Raw genomic sequence first — 18,706 nt, forward strand, 5'->3', positions numbered from 1 at the left:
ATTCACATTTTTATGTGAATTTGGTTGGCTGGCCCCAGAAAGTTACATATCGCAGCTTTAAGCTGATATGATTAGAACATCTCACTATGTGTAGCAGGTGTACAGCCTCTACAAGAAGAAAAAACAAGTGCCTACAATAACTACCTCTGTGTAGCTAAGACGAAAGCTGTATTCACTCACTGTTATACAACTGATAAGGCTCTTCCCTCAGTCTGCTCCTTAGTAGCATGTTCCTTCAATCATGTCCCCAGCCAACCAGCTTGCCTGGTGAAATCTGGCCCACACCTGATCAGAGATACCCTGCACAGCAGTATCACCTCAATACTGCACTAAAACCCCACCAAAGATCACTAGCAAGCAGGTCCTTGCCGCTTACACACACACACACGCACACACACACACACACACACACACACACACACACACACACACACACACACACACACACACACACACACACACACACACACACACACACACACACACACACTGGTTTTATCCTTCCGCCTGACATTCAGTGACATTTCAGAAGTCGTTAAAGGTGTGTGCACAGGGACCAGGAGAACGTGGCCAAAGGCGCTCCTCAGGCGGAAAGAGACCGCCGTCGCTGTCAGGACATAAAACATGGCTGGATGAACTGATTATGCTGTCAGAAACATCCCACCCACACATTTCACCCAACTTCCCTCTCTGAAGATGTATTTAGTGTGTTGACAAATCATCTGTTCAGTATTTTAGACACACATGAAATGGATGCCTCCGGCGGGAAGGCTGGGCGCGTGGCAGGTTGTTCAGTGCTCAAGGTAGTAGTGGCCTTTAACACACAGCTCTACGATCAGATTAGACGAGCACAATCCCAACTTTAACCATTACTGGGATAGTGAAAAAACCTGATTGTAGATCTGTCCAGCTAGAGGACAAAGAGTAGGAATAGAAGCCATATGTTGATCTAATGAACTGCAGCCGCTGGGTTGAGCAGTCTACAGCCTGCTCGGCTTTACGTCTGTGACACAAACACACACACAGGGTTCTCGACAGATAAGAGTCTCCACTTTTACGAGCATCTTCCTCCCCACTAACAAACAGACTATTAATGGGCCGTTAATTAATGGGCTGAGGAGCTGCTGAGGGGGAGGGGCTGAGGGGCTGAGGAGCTGAGGGGCTGAGGAGCTGAGGAGGGGGCCGAGGAGAGGGCAGAGGAGGTGGACCGAGGAGGGGGTTAAGAAGGTGGATCGAGGGTTGTGGGCGAGGAGGGGGTGAGGAGGTGGGCCGAGGACCGGGGGTGAGGAGGTGGGCCGAGGAGGGGGCAGAGGAGGGAGCCGAGGAGGTGGGCCTGAGGAGGGGACCGAGGAGGCCGTCATTGAAAATAAGAAGGTGGATCGACTTTCCTGTTAAGGAGGTGGGCAAGAAAGGGGCAGAGGAGGTGGGGCTGAGGAGGTGGGCCAGTCTTTAGGAGGTGGTTTTTGGAGGTCGGGACCGAGGAGGGGTGATTAGGAGGTGGTTAAGGAGGGGGCCGAGGAGGGGGGCCGAGGAGGGGGCAGAGGAGTTGGGCAGAGGAGGTGGGCGGAAGAGGTGGGGCCGAGGAGGTGGGCCGTGGAGGTGGGCCGAGGAGGGGGCCGGGAGGAGGTGGGCCGAGGAGGTGGGGCCGAGGATGGGGCCGCAGAGGAGGGAGCCGAGGAGGTGGGCCCGAGGAGGGGGCCCGAGGAGGTGGGTTGAGGAGGGGGACCGAGGAGGGGGTGATAAGGTGGACCGAGGAGGTGGGCCGAGGATGGGAACGAAGAGGTGGGCAGAGGATGTGGGCCGAGGAGGTGGGCCCGAGAAAGGGACCGAGGAGAGGGCCGAGGAGGTGGGCCGAGGAGGGGGTGAGGAGGTGGGCCGAGGATGGGGACGAAGAGGTGGGCAGAGGAGGGAGCCGAGGAGGTGGGCCCGAGAAGGGGGCCGAGGAGAGGGCCGAGGATGTGGGCTGAGGAGGTGGGCCCGAGGAGGGGGCCGAGGAGGAGGGGCCGAGGAGGTGGGCCGAGGAGGGGGTGAGGAGGTGGGCCGAGGATGGGGACGAAGAGGTGGGCAGAGGAGGGAGCCGAGGAGGTGGGCCCGAGAAGGGGGCCGAGGAGGGGGCCGAGGATGTGGGCTGAGGAGGTGGGCCCGAGGAGGGGGGCCGAGGAGAGGGCCGAGGAGGTGGGCCCGAGAAGGGGGCCGAGGAGTGGGCCGAGGAGGTGAGCCGAGGAGGGGGTGAGGAGGGGGACCGAGGAGGGGGGTGAGAAGGTGGACCGAGGTGGAGGAGGTGGACCGAGGAGATGGGTCGAGGATGTGGGCCGAGGAGGTGGGCCCGAGAAAGGGGCCGAGAAGGTGGGCCGAGGAGGGGGGGTGAAGAGGTGGACCGAGGAGGGGGATGAGGAGGTGGGCCGAGGAGGTGGGCCGAGGAGAGGGGTGTGAGGAGGTGGACCGAGGAGATGGGACGAGGAGGGGGGTGAGGAGGTGGAGGAGGTGGACCGAGGAGGGGGGTCGAGGATGTGGACTGAGGAGGTGGGCCGAGAAGGGGGGCCGAGGAAGGTGGGCCGAGGAGGGGGTGAAGAGGTGGACCGAGGAGGGGGATGAGGAGGTGGGCCGAGGAGGTGGGCCGAGGATGGGGTGTGAGGAGGTGGACAGAGGAGGGGGACGAGGAGGGGGTGAGGAGGTGGACCAGGAGGTGGACAGAGGAGATGGGCAGAGGATGTGGGCCGAGGAGGGGGTGAGGAGGGGACCAAGGAAGGGGGCCGAGGAGGTGGGCCGAGGAGGTGGGTGAGGAGATGGGTGAGAAGGGGGGAGGTGGGCCGAGGAGGTGGGAGAGGAGGTGGGCAGAGGAGGAGGGGGCCGAGGAGGTGGGCAGAGGAGGGGGCTGAGGAGGGGGTGAGGAGGTGGGCTGAAGAGGGAGCCGAGGAGGGGAACGAAGAGGTGGGTGAGGACGGGGCAAGGTGAAGGCCAAGGAGGGAGTCTTCCAGCCTCTTTGTTCAAGGCCCTTCCCCAGTAGAGAGGCTGTCAAGTCCAATACTAACACAAACACAGACAGAGGCAAGGCCCTGATTACAGGGCTAAAGCAAGGAGCTCTCATAGACAACTGGAGTCTGGAAGTAAGTGCACGAGGGCGTGTGTAAAGAATTTCTCGGAAATGGTAAGCTTGCTGGGTAATTGAAAGAAATATATACAAATAAAACACTATTTTATTCTCATTTTCCAGCATATTATTAATCACAGCATGACAAGCTACACCAGACCTCCACAACACCTCATCTTCTTTTCTACTGGCTGCAACCCTCAGGATAAGCCATTCCTCTCTGTGTACCCAGATCAAATAAAATATGATTTGATGTGGTGTCTGCTAGCCTTGCTAACGCCGGCTAGCCCATACCACAGCAGCCCTCTATTTCTCTTCCATGTAAATCTGTCTCTCTGAGTCCCTGCTAAGAGTGAAAGTCAGCCAGGTCATTGTCAGACCTCAGCCCATCAATCCGAGACGGCGTGGTGACGGCAGCTTGCACTCCGCAAAGGGAGAACCTAACATTCCCACAATGCACGTTGAGGTAATGGAATCTCTGGGATGCCTGGGGGGGACATAAGTCAAGGCGAAGAGAGATGGTGACAGTGACAAAAGCCTGGAAGTGTAGCAGAGAGAGAGAGAGAGAGAGAGAGACAGAGAGAGAGAGAGACAGAGAGAGAGAGAGAGAGAGAGAGAGAGAGAGAGAGAGACAGAGAGAGAGAGAGAGACAGAGAGAGAGAGAGAGAGAGAGAGAGAGAGAGAGAGAGAGAGAGAGAGAGAGAGAGACAGAGAGAGAGAGAGAGAGAGAGAGAGAGAGACAGAGAGAGAGAGAGAGAGAGAGAGAGAGAGACAGAGAGAGAGAGAGAGAGAGAGAGACAGAGAGACAGAGAGAGAGAGAGAGAGAGAGAGAGAGAGAGCGAGAGACAGAGAGAGAGAGAGAGAGAGAGAGAGAGAGAGAGAGAGAGAGAGAGAGAGAGAGAGAGAGACAGAGAGAGAGAGAGACAGAGAGCGAGAGAGAGAGAGAGAGAGAGAGAGAGAGAGAGAGAGAGAGAGACAGAGAGAGAGAGAGAGAGAGAGAGAGAGAGAGAGAGAGAGAGAGAGAGAGAGAGAGAGACAGAGAGAGAGAGAGAGAGAGAGAGAGACAGAGAGAGAGAGAGACAGAGAGACAGAGAGAGAGAGAGAGAGAGAGAGAGAGAGAGAGAGACAGAGAGAGAGAGAGAGAGAGAGAGAGAGAGAGAGAGAGAGAGAGAGAGAGAGGGGGCAGGTACAGAGAGAGAGAGAGAGAGAGAGAGAGAGAGAGAGAGAGAGAGAGAGAGAGAGACAGAGAGAGAGAGAGACAGAGAGAGAGAGAGAGAGAGAGAGAGAGAGAGAGAGAGAGAGAGGGGGCAGGTAGGGGAGAGAGGCAGGTAGGGAGAGAGGCAGGAGAGAGAGAGAGGCAGGTAGGGGAGAGAGGCAGGTAGGGGAGAGAGGCAGGAGAGAGAGGGGCAGGTAGGGGAGAGGCAGGTAGGGGCTTCATGATGAATGTTAAAAGCTTGACAGCTTGAGGTTTGGGGGTTTAAAGAGGAAGCAGATTGGTTCATATCCCGCATGGCCTTTGCACTATCTGGTTCTTCATCACTATCACAGCCCCCCCACTGCCCTGCAGAGGCCTACACGGCAGCTTTATAAAGAGGTGCAAATCAATCTTAACCTCCTCTCTCTCTGGTGCTGCTCCACTCCCCACAGGACACAGGTTGCATAGAGCCCTGAGGACCAGCTCTCACTGCTGCACGGAAACATCCAACCTACTGTAGTACAGGAACATTACAGTAAGATGACAATCACTACAGTACACCCCTATTCATCCTGAGAAGCTGAACTGAAACCCACTCTCCTGACCTGTTACCGGTTTATACAGTTCATTCATGTTATGTCATTTTTTTATAGATCCAAACATAAAAGTTGTTTCCACATTGCAAAGTCATTTGCTACCATATACAGTCCTGTATATGTGGCTACCTTTATTTTCTAATGTCTTTGTGAACTGTATGTATTTACATGTCTGTAGACATACTGGCAACAGAAATGGGCTTTATGACTAGTACATGGCCCATACATGTCCATGAACAAACATGCAATATGCATTAAGCCTGCCACCAATAAACAATATACTGTAAATCAATGCCTTAATAGCATTTACAATAAATACATGTAGTCACTACTGTAAAGAACATAAAAGCAAAATAATATATTGCTCTATGGAGAGCTGCTACCTTAGTTTTACAGGCACTTTGATGAATAATTCACAATAGCAGTTCAATTATTTACATGAAGGTTATAGTGAACTGCTCTGCAAACAGCGACGCGGTAGGTTAGTGCAGCACTGTCTCCTGATTATGGGGCCATGTTTCTAACCTCACATGATAACATAATGTTGCTGCAACACGTGTTCTCCTATATGGGTTTCCTTACAGTTGTAATCATCTGGGCCTGTAGCTTTAGCACCAGGGTCTCTCACAATGTTAATAGACCCTAACAGACATCTCCAGTGATCTAAGCCACCTCCATTTTTCAGAAAACATGCACCCATACAGTCCAATGCCCCTAGTACCAAACTTGACCCCTAGACCCTAAATTGACCCCTAGCCTCTTACCCTTATACATTTGTTTAGATGCAGGCTGCACATGTTTAGGCATTACAGCCAAACTGACACCTAGCCTAGCTGTGGCTATCCATTTGTGCCATATGGATAACACCTACGCACTCCTTTCAGAGTTACTGAAAGTTCTTACAGTGTAAAGGCTAGAAGTCGATTTGGGATTTGGCAATAGCAGAAGTACGTTAAATGACTAAATTGGCCTGTCTGCCAGACTGTAACAGGACTAAACAAGGACATCTGGTCCCCATAATCCTCTTACAAGGACAATACTGTGGAACAGTCCCCACAACAACTATAATGGTGAATCAATGGTGTCCCTGACATTGTGACATGGCAATTACATTTAACTGGTGTCCATTGATTATCCAAAAGCAGCTTATCCTGGCAAGGGTCAAGGAACAGCTAGAGTCTCAGCTAGAGAGGGCAGAGGAGAGGTCTGTTCTGGGTACAGTTTCCCCTTCCCCTTCAACTGACTGAACTCTGTGTGTGTGTGTGTGTGTGTGTGTGTGTGTGTGTGTGTGTGTGTGTGTGTGTGTGTGTGTGTGTGTGTGTGTGTGTGTGTGTGTGTGTGTACGTGTGTGTGTGCATGTGCATGCGTGTGCGTGTGTGTGTGTGCGTGTGTCACTATCCATCTATCTACCTCCTATCAGTCTCTTCTATTCAGAAGGTCTACTTCCATCCATACTGTGGTCTCTACAATTCCATGAACCTCATACAGACACTTTGGCTCATATTTCACAAGGGGAGAGAGATGGTGGTGGTGATGGAGGCAGACACATCTCACTGTGATACCCAGATTCTCCCCTACAAATCACTACCACCTGTTTCACCATGTCATTATGTTCATGACAGGATTAGTACACTTTCTGAAATGTTTGGTAGTAAACCTGAAAGATCACAGGACCATGGTGAGGATGCTTCTGGCTAGTCATTCCCTTCTCCTCTCTCCCATGGCTCTATAATGGGATCTAATGGGCTCAGTCTTTACTGTGTGTCCATTAGGCCACAGCGATGCTGGATATTGGCAGGTGGAGAGACAGAGAGCTTCAGTTGTGAAGTATAGGGCTGTTAAACCATGTCAGCAGACAGGTAGGAAGTGGATGTTGTGATGGACTGAGTGACATACTTTATGATATTCAATGGGGCAACTGGCCCAGCCTTTCTCTTTTTGTAAATAGTCTCCAATGTTCATTATCAATTGCTATAATTACTATCATGTATAAGACTGAAACATTTGATTGTAACGATCAATTGCCCTTCAAAGTTGGCCATTCACAACAACCTAAATTAACTGCACCTAAAGCCAACAGTCAATGGTTAATGCAAAATCTCTTGAACACACTGCTGGCTGAGGAGTGAGAATGTGTCTAAGGAAGGGGTGGAGGGGGGTACTTGGAGTGCACCCAAAACAAGTTGATTTATGTGAACCGGAGCAATATACATCTAATCGTTATCTCTTAGCAAGGACGATGAATGAAAATGTCTCTCCTGAAATATTGAAATGCAATCTTTATCTAAGTGAGGCGAAGAGGCTAGGAGGGGAACCCATTTAGCAAAGCCGTTACGTACTCCTCCATCAGAGCTCCAAAAGAGGGAGGAGATGAAAGACAAAGGGAATGACAGATAGAAGGAGAGAGAGAGCGACAGGAAAGACAGAGAGAGGGAACCGTGAGATAACAGAATGAGAGAGGAGGAAGCTGCTTCCCCCCGTCCCTCTCCCCATCATCGCACACGACCCCGCTCCCATCCCTCACACACATGTTCTCCCTGTCTCCCCGTCTATCTCACCATGTCAGCATGTTGTTTTTAATTTATTACACATTCCACAAGTTAAGCATGCAAACCTCCCGGGTGCAATTTTAAACAGAGGCGGGAAAACTATCAACAAATCTTTATTTGTCCCCTGGCAGAGAGCTTGGTTAGAAGGATAACAGTTGCCTCTGAGTAGAACAGGCTGGAACAATGGTGAGAATGGGAACTCTAAACAGCTTCCTGTAGCACCACGCCGCAGTGCAAGACTGAACACTGCTTCAGAGGAATAGATAGAAAAAGAGTCAGAGAGAGAGAGAGAGAGAGAGAGAGAGAGAGAGAGAGAGAGAGAAAAGTAGAGAGAAATAAAAAGAGAAAATGAGAGAGCGAGAGGTGAGCAAATACAGAGAGGGATACAGAGAGAGAAAGAGAGAGAGAGAGAGTGAGGGATACAGAGAGAGAGAGAGAGACAGAGAGAGAGAGAATGAAAGCAAGAGAGACACTTAAAACACACAGCTTATTGACTCTGCTGGGGAGACTGACTCTGCTGGGGTGACTGACTCTGCTGGGGGTGACTGACTCTGCTGGGGGCGACTGCCTCTGCTGGGGGCGACTGACCCTGCCGGGGCGACTGACTCTGCTGGGGTGACTGACTCTGCTGGGGGTGACTGACTCTGCTGGGGGTGGACTCTGCTGGGGGTGACTGACTCTGCTGGGGGCGACTGACTCTGCTGGGGGCGACTGCCTCTGCTGGGGGCGACTGACCCTGGGGGACTGACCCTGCCGGGGTGACTGACTCTGCCGGGCGACTGACTCTGCTGGGGCGACTGACTCTGCCGGGCGACTGACTCTGCTGGGGGCGACTGACTCTGCCGGGCGCTGGGGGTGACTGACTCCGCTGGGGGTGACTGACTCCGCTGGGGGTGACTGACTGGCTGGGGGCGACTGACTCCGCTGGGGGTGACTGACTCTGCTGGGACGACTGACTCTGCTGGGGGTGACTGACTCTGCCGGGCGACTGACTCTGCCGGGGCGACTGACTCCGCTGGGGGTGACTGACTCCGCTGGGGGTAACTGACTCAGCTGGGGGCGACTGACTCCGCTGGGGGTGACTGACTCTGCTGGGACGACTGACTCTGCTGGGGGTGACTGACTCCGCTGGGGGTGACTGACTCTGCCGGGGTGACTCGGCTGGGGGTGAATGACTCCGCTGGGGGGTGACTGACTCGGCTGGGGGCGACTGACTCTGCTGGGATGACTGACGCTGCTGGGGGTGACTGATCGCTGATCTGAAGAGAAGAGTGGGAGCAGTGCAGTGCAAAGCAGCGAGCTCCTCTGAAAAGTCTTTAGTCTTTTACCCAGGCCCTTCCCCAGTCCTCACAACCACTTAGTCCTCTCTCCCTGTGGGTACCACGGGCCTGTTGTGACACGGTCTCACATACTAGAGGTCTGGAGACTGAGGCTTACAGAGCTGTAGAGTTAAGAAAGGGCTTTAAATCACACAGGACAACAACACTTTGGGATAACACTGGATTTGTCAACTGCAGTTCAGTTTTTCTATGAGTGATATTATTTATGTATATATGAAGACAAGAGGAGCAGGCTGGTTCATTACTGCCAGCTGCATAGCATAAGTCATTAAATATGTTGCTCTTTCACAGAACAACTGAATACACTTGTTGCTTTGTATATATGGGACAATTTGGTAGAAGCTTTGAGTCCTGGTCCCACAAATATATTATCTCTATATTTACCATCTGGTGGCCTTGGACTTGGGTCTCTCCAGTCTTGACTTACCCCTGTGACCCACCATGCCCACATAGGGTGTCGGTGAGAGTGCCACCAGTCACCAAGGCATCCTACTCCTCACTAATATCCCCAGCCCGCCACAGTCCACCCATCACACCCTGCCAACCTCTAACAAACAACACAAAAAAACAAACATTGAATCTCTAACTGACAGAGTGAAGTACTGTCACCCGTCCCTCACACGAAAACTGGCATCACGCCCTGGGAGTGGCTCCTTCAGCCTTGAACCAGATCCTTCCACAGGGCCTCACAGTGTTACAAATATGGCTTGTTTCTCATTAGCACAGTGCCTAAGATAGGACAGCCAAGAGTGAGTGGATGGGTAGAGGACTCTCACTGAACATGAAGGGGGGTTGATGACACTGTGGTATTGGCCAACTTCTAGAGTGAGTTTTAGTCCCTTTGTCACTTGTCTTGACTTTCAGACTCTGGGACACTTCTGTTACAAACAGCTGTGATCATTATGCTGTGCATATGCTGATATACACAGATACACATCCATGCATCAAGACGTAATAGTACTGTATGTACACAAACACACACACATATACTCAAGCACACAAACATACATGTATGTGAACACATGCACACACAAACATTTATTTGGACCTCAGTATAAGAAGACATAGTCCAGAAAATAGTTTTTTATAACTGATAAAAAGAGAGTCCAGAATATCAATGTATTTCTGACTCCATCTGAAACCTGACTCCCTGAGAGCAGGGATGGAGAGGATAGGAGTGGGTAATCAGTAACAGAGGGCGTCTCTATGGATCCAGTCTGGTTTTCATTAGCATGCTGGCCACTGCCTCCTCACATCTCGGTGTGTATTTAAATAGTTCATGGACTAGCCATCCACTCTGCTACTGTAAGTAAAGGAAGGGGGCCCCGATCCTCAGAAGTTCTATCTTTCAGATCAGGAGGAGTGACTTTGGAATACTGCAATATTCATGAAGTGTTTGGGAACTTTATACTCTTCCTTGTCTTTGAAGTCTCCTAGATTTCATCCACTTCTCCAAAAAAGCCTCCGTCCATTTGCTCGTCAGTAATTGGACACTGGTTATATATATATTTTTTCCCCTGTTGGTTTTCTGTTGGTTTTCTTTGCATACGGTGGGAGAAGCCAGAATGCCTTCATACTGTATGTTATGCCAGTTGGACTCAACTCCTCGTGGGGAATCAAGAAGGCTTGGATGCCGGGAATATGGTCTGACCTGCCGTAGCTGTGCCCGACAAGCCCTTCTCCCCCCTTCATTCCTTGGTTCCCTCCATCCACCCACTCTGTGAATTCCCCCTATGTCTGACCCAGCCATGGGTCTCTCTCTTGGTAGATACCCGCTAACCGAGGGGCATGGTGGGGGGGGGGTGACCGTTCCTCTGTTGAGCTTAACTGTGCGTTCTGTGATGATCGATGAAGGCCATGGGAGATAGAAGCGATAACGCAAGCAGAGGAAGGAGAGAGGAGAGAGGAGAGAAGAAGAGGTAGAGGAGAAGGGTAACACTATCCCCATGCAGGATACAGGCGAGAAGTCTGAACGACTAGCGCCAAGCCTGGCCCAGACACAGCAGCAGAGAGCAGGGATCAGTAAAGGCAGCTGGACACCTTTGAAGGAAACGATCAAATATTAAGGGGAAGTGGATATCTCCTCTCGGCTGACTAAAGTCATGTGGGTTGGAGCGGATCTGGCCACCCGTAGACCCACCGTAGTGGTGTGAGATATCTCTTTTTCCCTGTAGCACTTGCACTCTCTCTCTCTCGTGACCGTCACACCGTGTAGTCACGGTAATTAGGCTTCTCAAAACTCTGATGCTGCTGATGGTCATTAGTAGCCTACCTAACTGCCTGGTACTCAGCACTCTATTGTCCCTCTAATCACTCTGACATCAATGCAAATGTATTCAAAAATCGAATCAAACATTTTATGAGAGCCCATGTGTTCATGTTGCGCAACATTTCGATAGGCTATGCATTTGCGAGAGAAAACAGAGTGATGGCATCTACTAAAATTAGGAGGATCAACTTTCCTAATATTAAGCACATTGCTTATATTTACAACAGGAGTGTAGACTAGCTGGCTGGCATGAAAATAAACCACGGGGAAAAGCCCGATTTAAGTGCACAGATTACATGTATTTTTTTCTCGCTGACCCTGTTTTGATACAGATGCATGATAATGGTCCATTCTAAATCAAAACACATTTCACACATATATAATTTAGTATATGTAAAGACAATATTAAATCAAGAATAGTCTGATGGGTGACAATATTAGCCTATCACTTGTGAATTCTATATTATCATTTCTGAATGATGCCCAGCATCGGAAACAACGCATTTTTTTTACGACTTTTTCTAATTAACTAGTGGCCAAATAACTTCTTAAAATGAATCACATTAATCCGATTTACAAGAGGTGTATAACCTAACTGGAATACATAAGCAGCGCGTGAGTTTCAAGTTTGGGGAAGATCATTTTCATCATAAAAATGCACCATTACATGGATAAATACATGTGCGGTCACTTTTGATAATGGTGTTTTCCGCTAATGGAAAATGTGCCTTTATAGTGTACTACCATGTGCACATTGCTGCACTTAAAATGTGCCTTTATAGTGTACTACCATGTGCGCATTGCTGCACTTAAAATGTGCCTTTATAGTGTACTACCATGTGTGCATTGCTGCACTTAAAATGTGCCTTTATAGTGTACTACCATGTGCGCATTGCTGCACTTAAAATGTGCCTTTATAGTGTACTACCATGTGTGCATTGCTGCACTTAAAATGTGCCTTTATAGTGTACTACCATGTGTGCATTGCTGCATTTACAATGTGCCTTTATAGTGTACTACCATGTGTGCATTGCTGCACTTAAAATGTGCCTTTATAGTGTACTACCATGTGTGCATTGCTGCATTTACAATGTGCCTTTATAGTGTACTACCATGTGTGCATTGCTGCATTTACAATGTGCCTTTATAGTGTACTACCATGTGTGCATTGCTGCACTTAAAATGTGCCTTTATAGTGTACTACCATGTGTGCATTGCTGCACTTAAAATGTGCCTTTATAGTGTACTACCATGTGTGCATTGCTGCACTTAAAATGTGCCTTTATAGTGTACTACCATGTGCGCATTGCTGCACTTAAAATGTGCCTTTATAGTGTACTACCATGTGTGCATTGCTGCACTTAAAATGTGCCTTTATAGTGTACTACCATGTGTGCATTGCTGCACTTAAAATGTGCCTTTATAGTGTACTACCATGTGTGCATTGCTGCACTTAAAATGTGCCTTTATAGTGTACTACCATGTGTGCATTGCTGCACTTAAAATGTGCCTTTATAGTGTACTACCATGTGTGCATTGCTGCATTTACAATGTGCCTTTATAGTGTACTACCATGTGTGCATTGCTGCACTTAAAATGTGCCTTTATAGTGTACTACCATGTGTGCATTGCTGCACTTAAAATGTGCCTTTATAGTGTACTACCATGTGTGCATTGCTGCACTTAAAATGTGCCTTTATAGTGTACTACCATGTGTGCATTGCTGCACTTAAAATGTGCCTTTATAGTGTACTACCATGTGTGCATTGCTGCATTTACAATGTGCCTTTATAGTGTACTACCATGTGTGCATTGCTGCACTTAAAATGTGCCTTTATAGTGTACTACCATGTGTGCATTGCTGCATTTACAATGTGCCTTTATAGTGTACTACCATGTGTGCATTGCTGCATTTACAATGTGCCTTTATAGTGTACTACCATGTGTGCATTGCTGCACTTAAAATGTGCCTTTATAGTGTACTACCATGTGTGCATTGCTGCACTTAAAATGTGCCTTTATAGTGTACTACCATGTGTGCATTGCTGCACTTAAAATGTGCCTTTATAGTGTACTACCATGTGCGCATTGCTGCACTTAAAATGTGCCTTTATAGTGTACTACCATGTGTGCATTGCTGCACTTAAAATGTGCCTTTATAGTGTACTACCATGTGTGCATTGCTGCACTTAAAATGTGCCTTTATAGTGTACTACCATGTGTGCATTGCTGCACTTAAAATGTGCCTTTATAGTGTACTACCATGTGTGCATTGCTGCACTTAAAATGTGCCTTTATAGTGTACTACCATGTGTGCATTGCTGCATTTACAATGTGCCTTTATAGTGTACTACCATGTGTGCATTGCTGCACTTAAAATGTGCCTTTATAGTGTACTACCATGTGTGCATTGCTGCACTTAAAATGTGCCTTTATAGTGTACTACCATGTGCGCATTGCTGCACTTAAAATGTGCCTTTATAGTGTACTACCATGTGTGCATTGCTGCACTTAAAATGTGCCTTTATAGTGTACTACCATGTGTGCATTGCTGCACTTAAAATGTGCCTTTATAGTGTACTACCATGTGTGCATTGCTGCATTTACAATGTGCCTTTATAGTGTACTACCATGTGTGCATTGCTGCACTTAAAATGTGCCTTTATAGTGTACTACCATGTGTGCATTGCTGCACTTAAAATGTGCCTTTATAGTGTACTACCATGTGTGCATTGCTGCATTTACAATGTGCCTTTATAGTGTACTACCATGTGTGCATTGCTGCACTTAAAATGTGCCTTTATAGTGTACTACCATGTGTGCATTGCTGCATTTACAATGTGCCTTTATAGTGTACTACCATGTGTGCATTGCTGCACTTAAAATGTGCCTTTATAGTGTACTACCATGTGCGCATTGCTGCATTTACAATGTGCCTTTATAGTGTACTACCATGTGTGCATTGCTGCATTTACAATGTGCCTTTATAGTGTACTACCATGTGTGCATTGCTGCACTTAAAATGTGCCTTTATAGTGTACTACCATGTGTGCATTGCTGCACTTAAAATGTGCCTTTATAGTGTACTACCATGTGTGCATTGCTGCATTTACAATGTGCCTTTATAGTGTACTACCATGTGTGCATTGCTGCACTTAAAATGTGCCTTTATAGTGTACTACCATGTGTGCATTGCTGCACTTAAAATGTGCCTTTATAGTGTACTACCATGTGTGCATTGCTGCACTTAAAATGTGCCTTTATAGTGTACTACCATGTGCGCATTGCTGCATTTACAATGTGCCTTTATAGTGTACTACCATGTGTGCATTGCTGCACTTAAAATGTGCCTTTATAGTGTACTACCATGTGCGCATTGCTGCACTTAAAATGTGCCTTTATAGTGTACTACCATGTGTGCATTGCTGCACTTAAAATGTGCCTTTATAGTGTACTACCATGTGCGCATTGCTGCACTTAAAATGTGAAGAAATATCATGATAGTTTATCAACATTTTAAACTAAATGTTCTGACATGTTGCATCAGCCACATTGCGTTTTTTTTATGCTAGTGGTTGTATTAATTTGGGATCTAGCGCATCCCACAACTGCCATATCAGGCAGTGAAATTCTAGGCATTATCAAGTGTTTGTCAAATTGTGAAAGAGTGGCTGATGTAGTGTGTACAACAAAGCAGAGCTCATGTCTTTCAAGCGACTTTTCTCAAATCATCATTAGAGTCGCATCATGCGGCCTTAGAATGTATTAAAAATCAAAACATATAGCCCAATGTTTGTAGAACAACTAAAGTTCCATTAATAACTCTAAATTAAGCATGTAGGAATACCTCATTATTTGTTAACCGCCCAACACAGAATAGCCGAATGTGCGCACTTCCGCAAATTTTGGGGTGAAAATATGCTTTGTTCAATTGTATTCTTCATACTATCAAATAATGCCACGGAATTCTAATCAAATCTTATCTGCTAAATTAACTAATGTAGCCCACAGCCATTTGGCACAGCCAGATCAGGACAACTCAGAGTAGGCTATTCTGTTCTTCTGAAATAGACTACATTTTCTTTATATCATGCTTCTTTAGACCTGTCTAAAATAAATAATGGATTCATTGTGAAGGTGTAGGCTATATTACATGGATTTTATTAGACTTTTTAAAATGTATATGTTCCAAAGGTCTGCATCAGCGGCTTGTAGTCTAGGTGTTGAAGCCAGGAGATGCTAAATGTGTTAATATTAATTAATGGTCTATTACAGAGAGAATGACAGTTATTTGCTTGACAATCACAGGCTGACAAAATGTTGTGACTGCCACAGCCATACTCAGAGCCACACACAGACCTGTCAGGATAAGTGTTCCTGCCGGGTAAGCACACCTGTTGGCCCGGGGGGTCAAAGCATGAGTCCTGGACTTTGGTACAGATTTAACCCTCCTAAGATGTAACCCTCCTAAGGTAACACTCCTCTGCTACCATTTCCGACCCCCTCTCCCCCATCCTCCTCTTCATCTCCGCTAGTAAAACCAACCCTTAGCAGTAGAGACTGAATAATAAGATGGGCTTACTTTTGCTCATCCCTGCTTTAGCATTTAAAAAAATCCCCTTTCCTCTTTTAACGGCCTTAAAGCCAATAAGCGGCTTGTTACAGACTTTTTTCTGCCCCCACGCTAAAAGAGCAAACAACATCGGATGGTGTTTTGATATGCAGATTAAAGATGAACTATTAGTGTTGATGTCAGTACATTTCTATCGCCAGCTCACGGTGAAAAGAAGAAATAAGATGTCTTCTTAGATCATGCTCCTGTATCTATCATACAGTTCACCAGCGCTGTTAAACTAATACATAATCAGCATGGAAGAGGGTGAATCCATACACACATCAAATAATATACACAACAATAGAAACAACCCTTCAATAGGTTGTTTAGCAACAAAACAGAGTTGTGCTCAACTATGGGGCAAAACAGATGGGGTTGGCTTAGATTGTTGACAACATGCAAACTATACTTTGTTTGTACAATGAGCACTTGTTACAGTTGTTGGTTAGCTAGCTAGCAATTTTTTTGCCAAATTAGCATAGATGTGGCAACAGTCAAAACACCTCAAAACAAGTTACGGTATCAAGGACAAGATAAAACTAGCTGAAACGCGACACCTATGATTCCCCACATGGCAGATTCTTGTCATTGTTGCTAGCTATCTGGCCATCCAGAATCACAACAACACAAGGATTTCTGCCCCATTGAAGCGTGCACATCGTTTTCGTGACATTGTCAGCTAACCCGTCTATACAGCCTCCACCAGTGAGGCTGATAATATTAAAACACAGTCCAACTCTGCCATGTGTTTTTCCCCCAAAATACATTTCTTTCCATTGTAAATTGTTTGCAGAATCAACAGGTACAGTATGGGAGGAAGAGATACAGAGTTGTTCTTTGTCTCATACTAGAGGTAGAATAAAGGATCTCTCTTCACTGTGGACAGCCTCTGAAAGAGAATGACAAAAACCCCAGTAGGCAGGCAAGGGAACGCCAGCGTTATCTAATACATTCATCAATATGTCCACTAAGCTCCTGACTGCTCTTAACCCTGCAGCTATCTCCCTCTCGCTCTCCCCCCTCCTACCCTTTCTGCAGAACAGGCAGCTCAAAGTTAGTGATACACACTGTGCCAGCCCAGATGGTCAGCCGCACGGTCAAAGCATGTACCACTCAGCTCAAACAGTCTTTGAACAAACCCTTCTCCCCACTCCAGATGGCATGCCATGCGTGACACTAATGCCACAGGGGAACCGTGACTGTATCAGTGTGACAAAGTCCCTAGAGGTCCGTGTGTGTGTGTGTGTGTGTGTGTGTGTGTGTGTGTGTGTGTGTGTGTGTGTGTGCGTATGAGAGAATCCCTTAGGTTTCTGGCTCTGTGGGGTAACTGGTCCCTGCAATGGGTATGAAGTTGATACAAGAGATTGCAGCCTGTCTAAAAACATATTCAAATAATTATCAAGTCTTATAATCTAAATTGATTAGATATGTTTTTTTTTAAATGTCTTACTAAATGTAATGTCAAAATTCATACATTATATTTCACTACTCATTAGAACTGTATTGTGTGTGAATGAATTCACCAGAACTGCATCAGATAAGAATAAGAGAGAAGAAATCTACTCATAACCACAACTCAGAGACAACAGTCAGACATCAGGTTCAATCAGCCTCCCTACAGATACATACTGACTGCCACTCTGCAAAGACATCATCAAGCCAGTCTTCACTACACCTGCCCAAGCACATTCCCCTGAAAGTGCAGTGCTTCTGCAGTAATTGAGATGTATCTAAACGCTTGATTCAAGCATAGAGAAGCATGTTTTTTTACTTTGAGACTGATAAGGCGACAGAGGAGCCTCGAGGCACGCCAACAGCACATACACACAAGCATGCTCACACACACAAACACACACACTTAAACAAATCAAAGCCACAGCCTTTGTGTGTTTGTGTGTGTGTGTGTGTTTGTGTGTGTGTGTGTGTATGCGCGCCCATGTGTGTATGTGCGTGTACGTGTGTGTTTGTGTGTGTGTGTGTGTGTGTGTGTGTGTTTGTGTGTGTGTGTGTGTATGCGCGCCCATGTGTGTATGTGCGTGTACGTGTGTGTTTGTGTGTGTGTGTGTGTGTGTGTGTGTGTTTGTGTGTGTGTGTGTGTATGCGCACCCATGTGTGTATGTGCGTGTATGTGTGTGTGTGTGTGTGTGTGTGTGTGTATGCGCACCCATGTGTGTATGTGCGTGTATGTGTGTGTGTGTATGTGTGTATGTGCGTGTACGTGTGCGTATTCTCGGGCATGCAAGGGTTTTCTCCTGCTGTGCAGTTCCCCTCTCTACCCTCCCAGAATGTCAAGGGGCTTTTATATCCAGAAAATATGGGAAACATTGACTGGCTATTCCCTGTGATATTCCTCATTCCTGCTGAAGGCCCCTCTAAATTAAAAAGCAGTTATGAATCGTCCTCAGTGGAGTTCTCTGCTTAAATGAATGCCTCAATTAGATTGGGAACATTAAAGGTAGTAATGATTTCCACTCCTCTGTATTGTAATTTAAGCCGTGCTTACTCTTGCCTGTGAAAGCAGTGCTTGGCTTTGATTGTATTAGACTAGATTAATGAAGGGCTGATACGGAGTCAGTCTGCTCTGTAGCCCTTACTTATGTGCCAGGCCATGAAGCTCTATCATGTTTCAGCCGAACAGATAATGTGTTTCATTAAATTAGATTCAAGATGCTTGATTTATCCCACTAAGAGTAAATATGCTAAGAGCAGTGTGGATTGGAATATAGAGAGCACAACAGAATAAAAAATATACATTTTGTGATTGTTTTATCACTGGATGAAAACGATCACAAGTCTCAGTAGGTAACAGTGTCATCAGGCAGATGACTCTTTCCTCTTCATAACTACTGTACCTACACTATGTTATATTTAAATATGTAAGGACAGTATGTCTGGGTGAGGGTACCCCTTGATCAGCTACATCACCTCTATTCTCCTGTGTGTCCCTCCCCTTGCAGCTCCCCTCTCTAGCTACCTGAGCTCAGGGGCGGGATCGTAACGATCGCAGGAGGAGAAAGCGATCTGTCCCCCATCGATCCAGACTGTCAGCAC

General features: G+C 47.2%; 1 protein-coding gene across 1 annotated transcript; it reads right to left on the bottom strand.

Annotated features, from left to right (window-relative positions):
- Positions 1 to 1,449: 1,449 nt before the first annotated feature.
- LOC121846319 (extensin-like) lies at positions 1,450 to 9,405 on the bottom strand. The gene is made up of 4 exons (XM_042320187.1): positions 9,392 to 9,405; positions 8,075 to 8,690; positions 3,472 to 3,578; positions 1,450 to 2,899 (listed from the first exon to the last, which is right to left on the bottom strand). Exons 1-4 carry the CDS (start codon positions 9,403 to 9,405, stop codon positions 1,450 to 1,452), a joined length of 2,187 nt encoding a protein of 728 aa, XP_042176121.1.
- Positions 9,406 to 18,706: the final 9,301 nt, after the last annotated feature.

Source organism: Oncorhynchus tshawytscha, linkage group LG04, assembly GCF_018296145.1.
Source record: "Oncorhynchus tshawytscha isolate Ot180627B linkage group LG04, Otsh_v2.0, whole genome shotgun sequence".
NCBI classification, from domain to species: domain Eukaryota; kingdom Metazoa; phylum Chordata; class Actinopteri; order Salmoniformes; family Salmonidae; genus Oncorhynchus; species Oncorhynchus tshawytscha.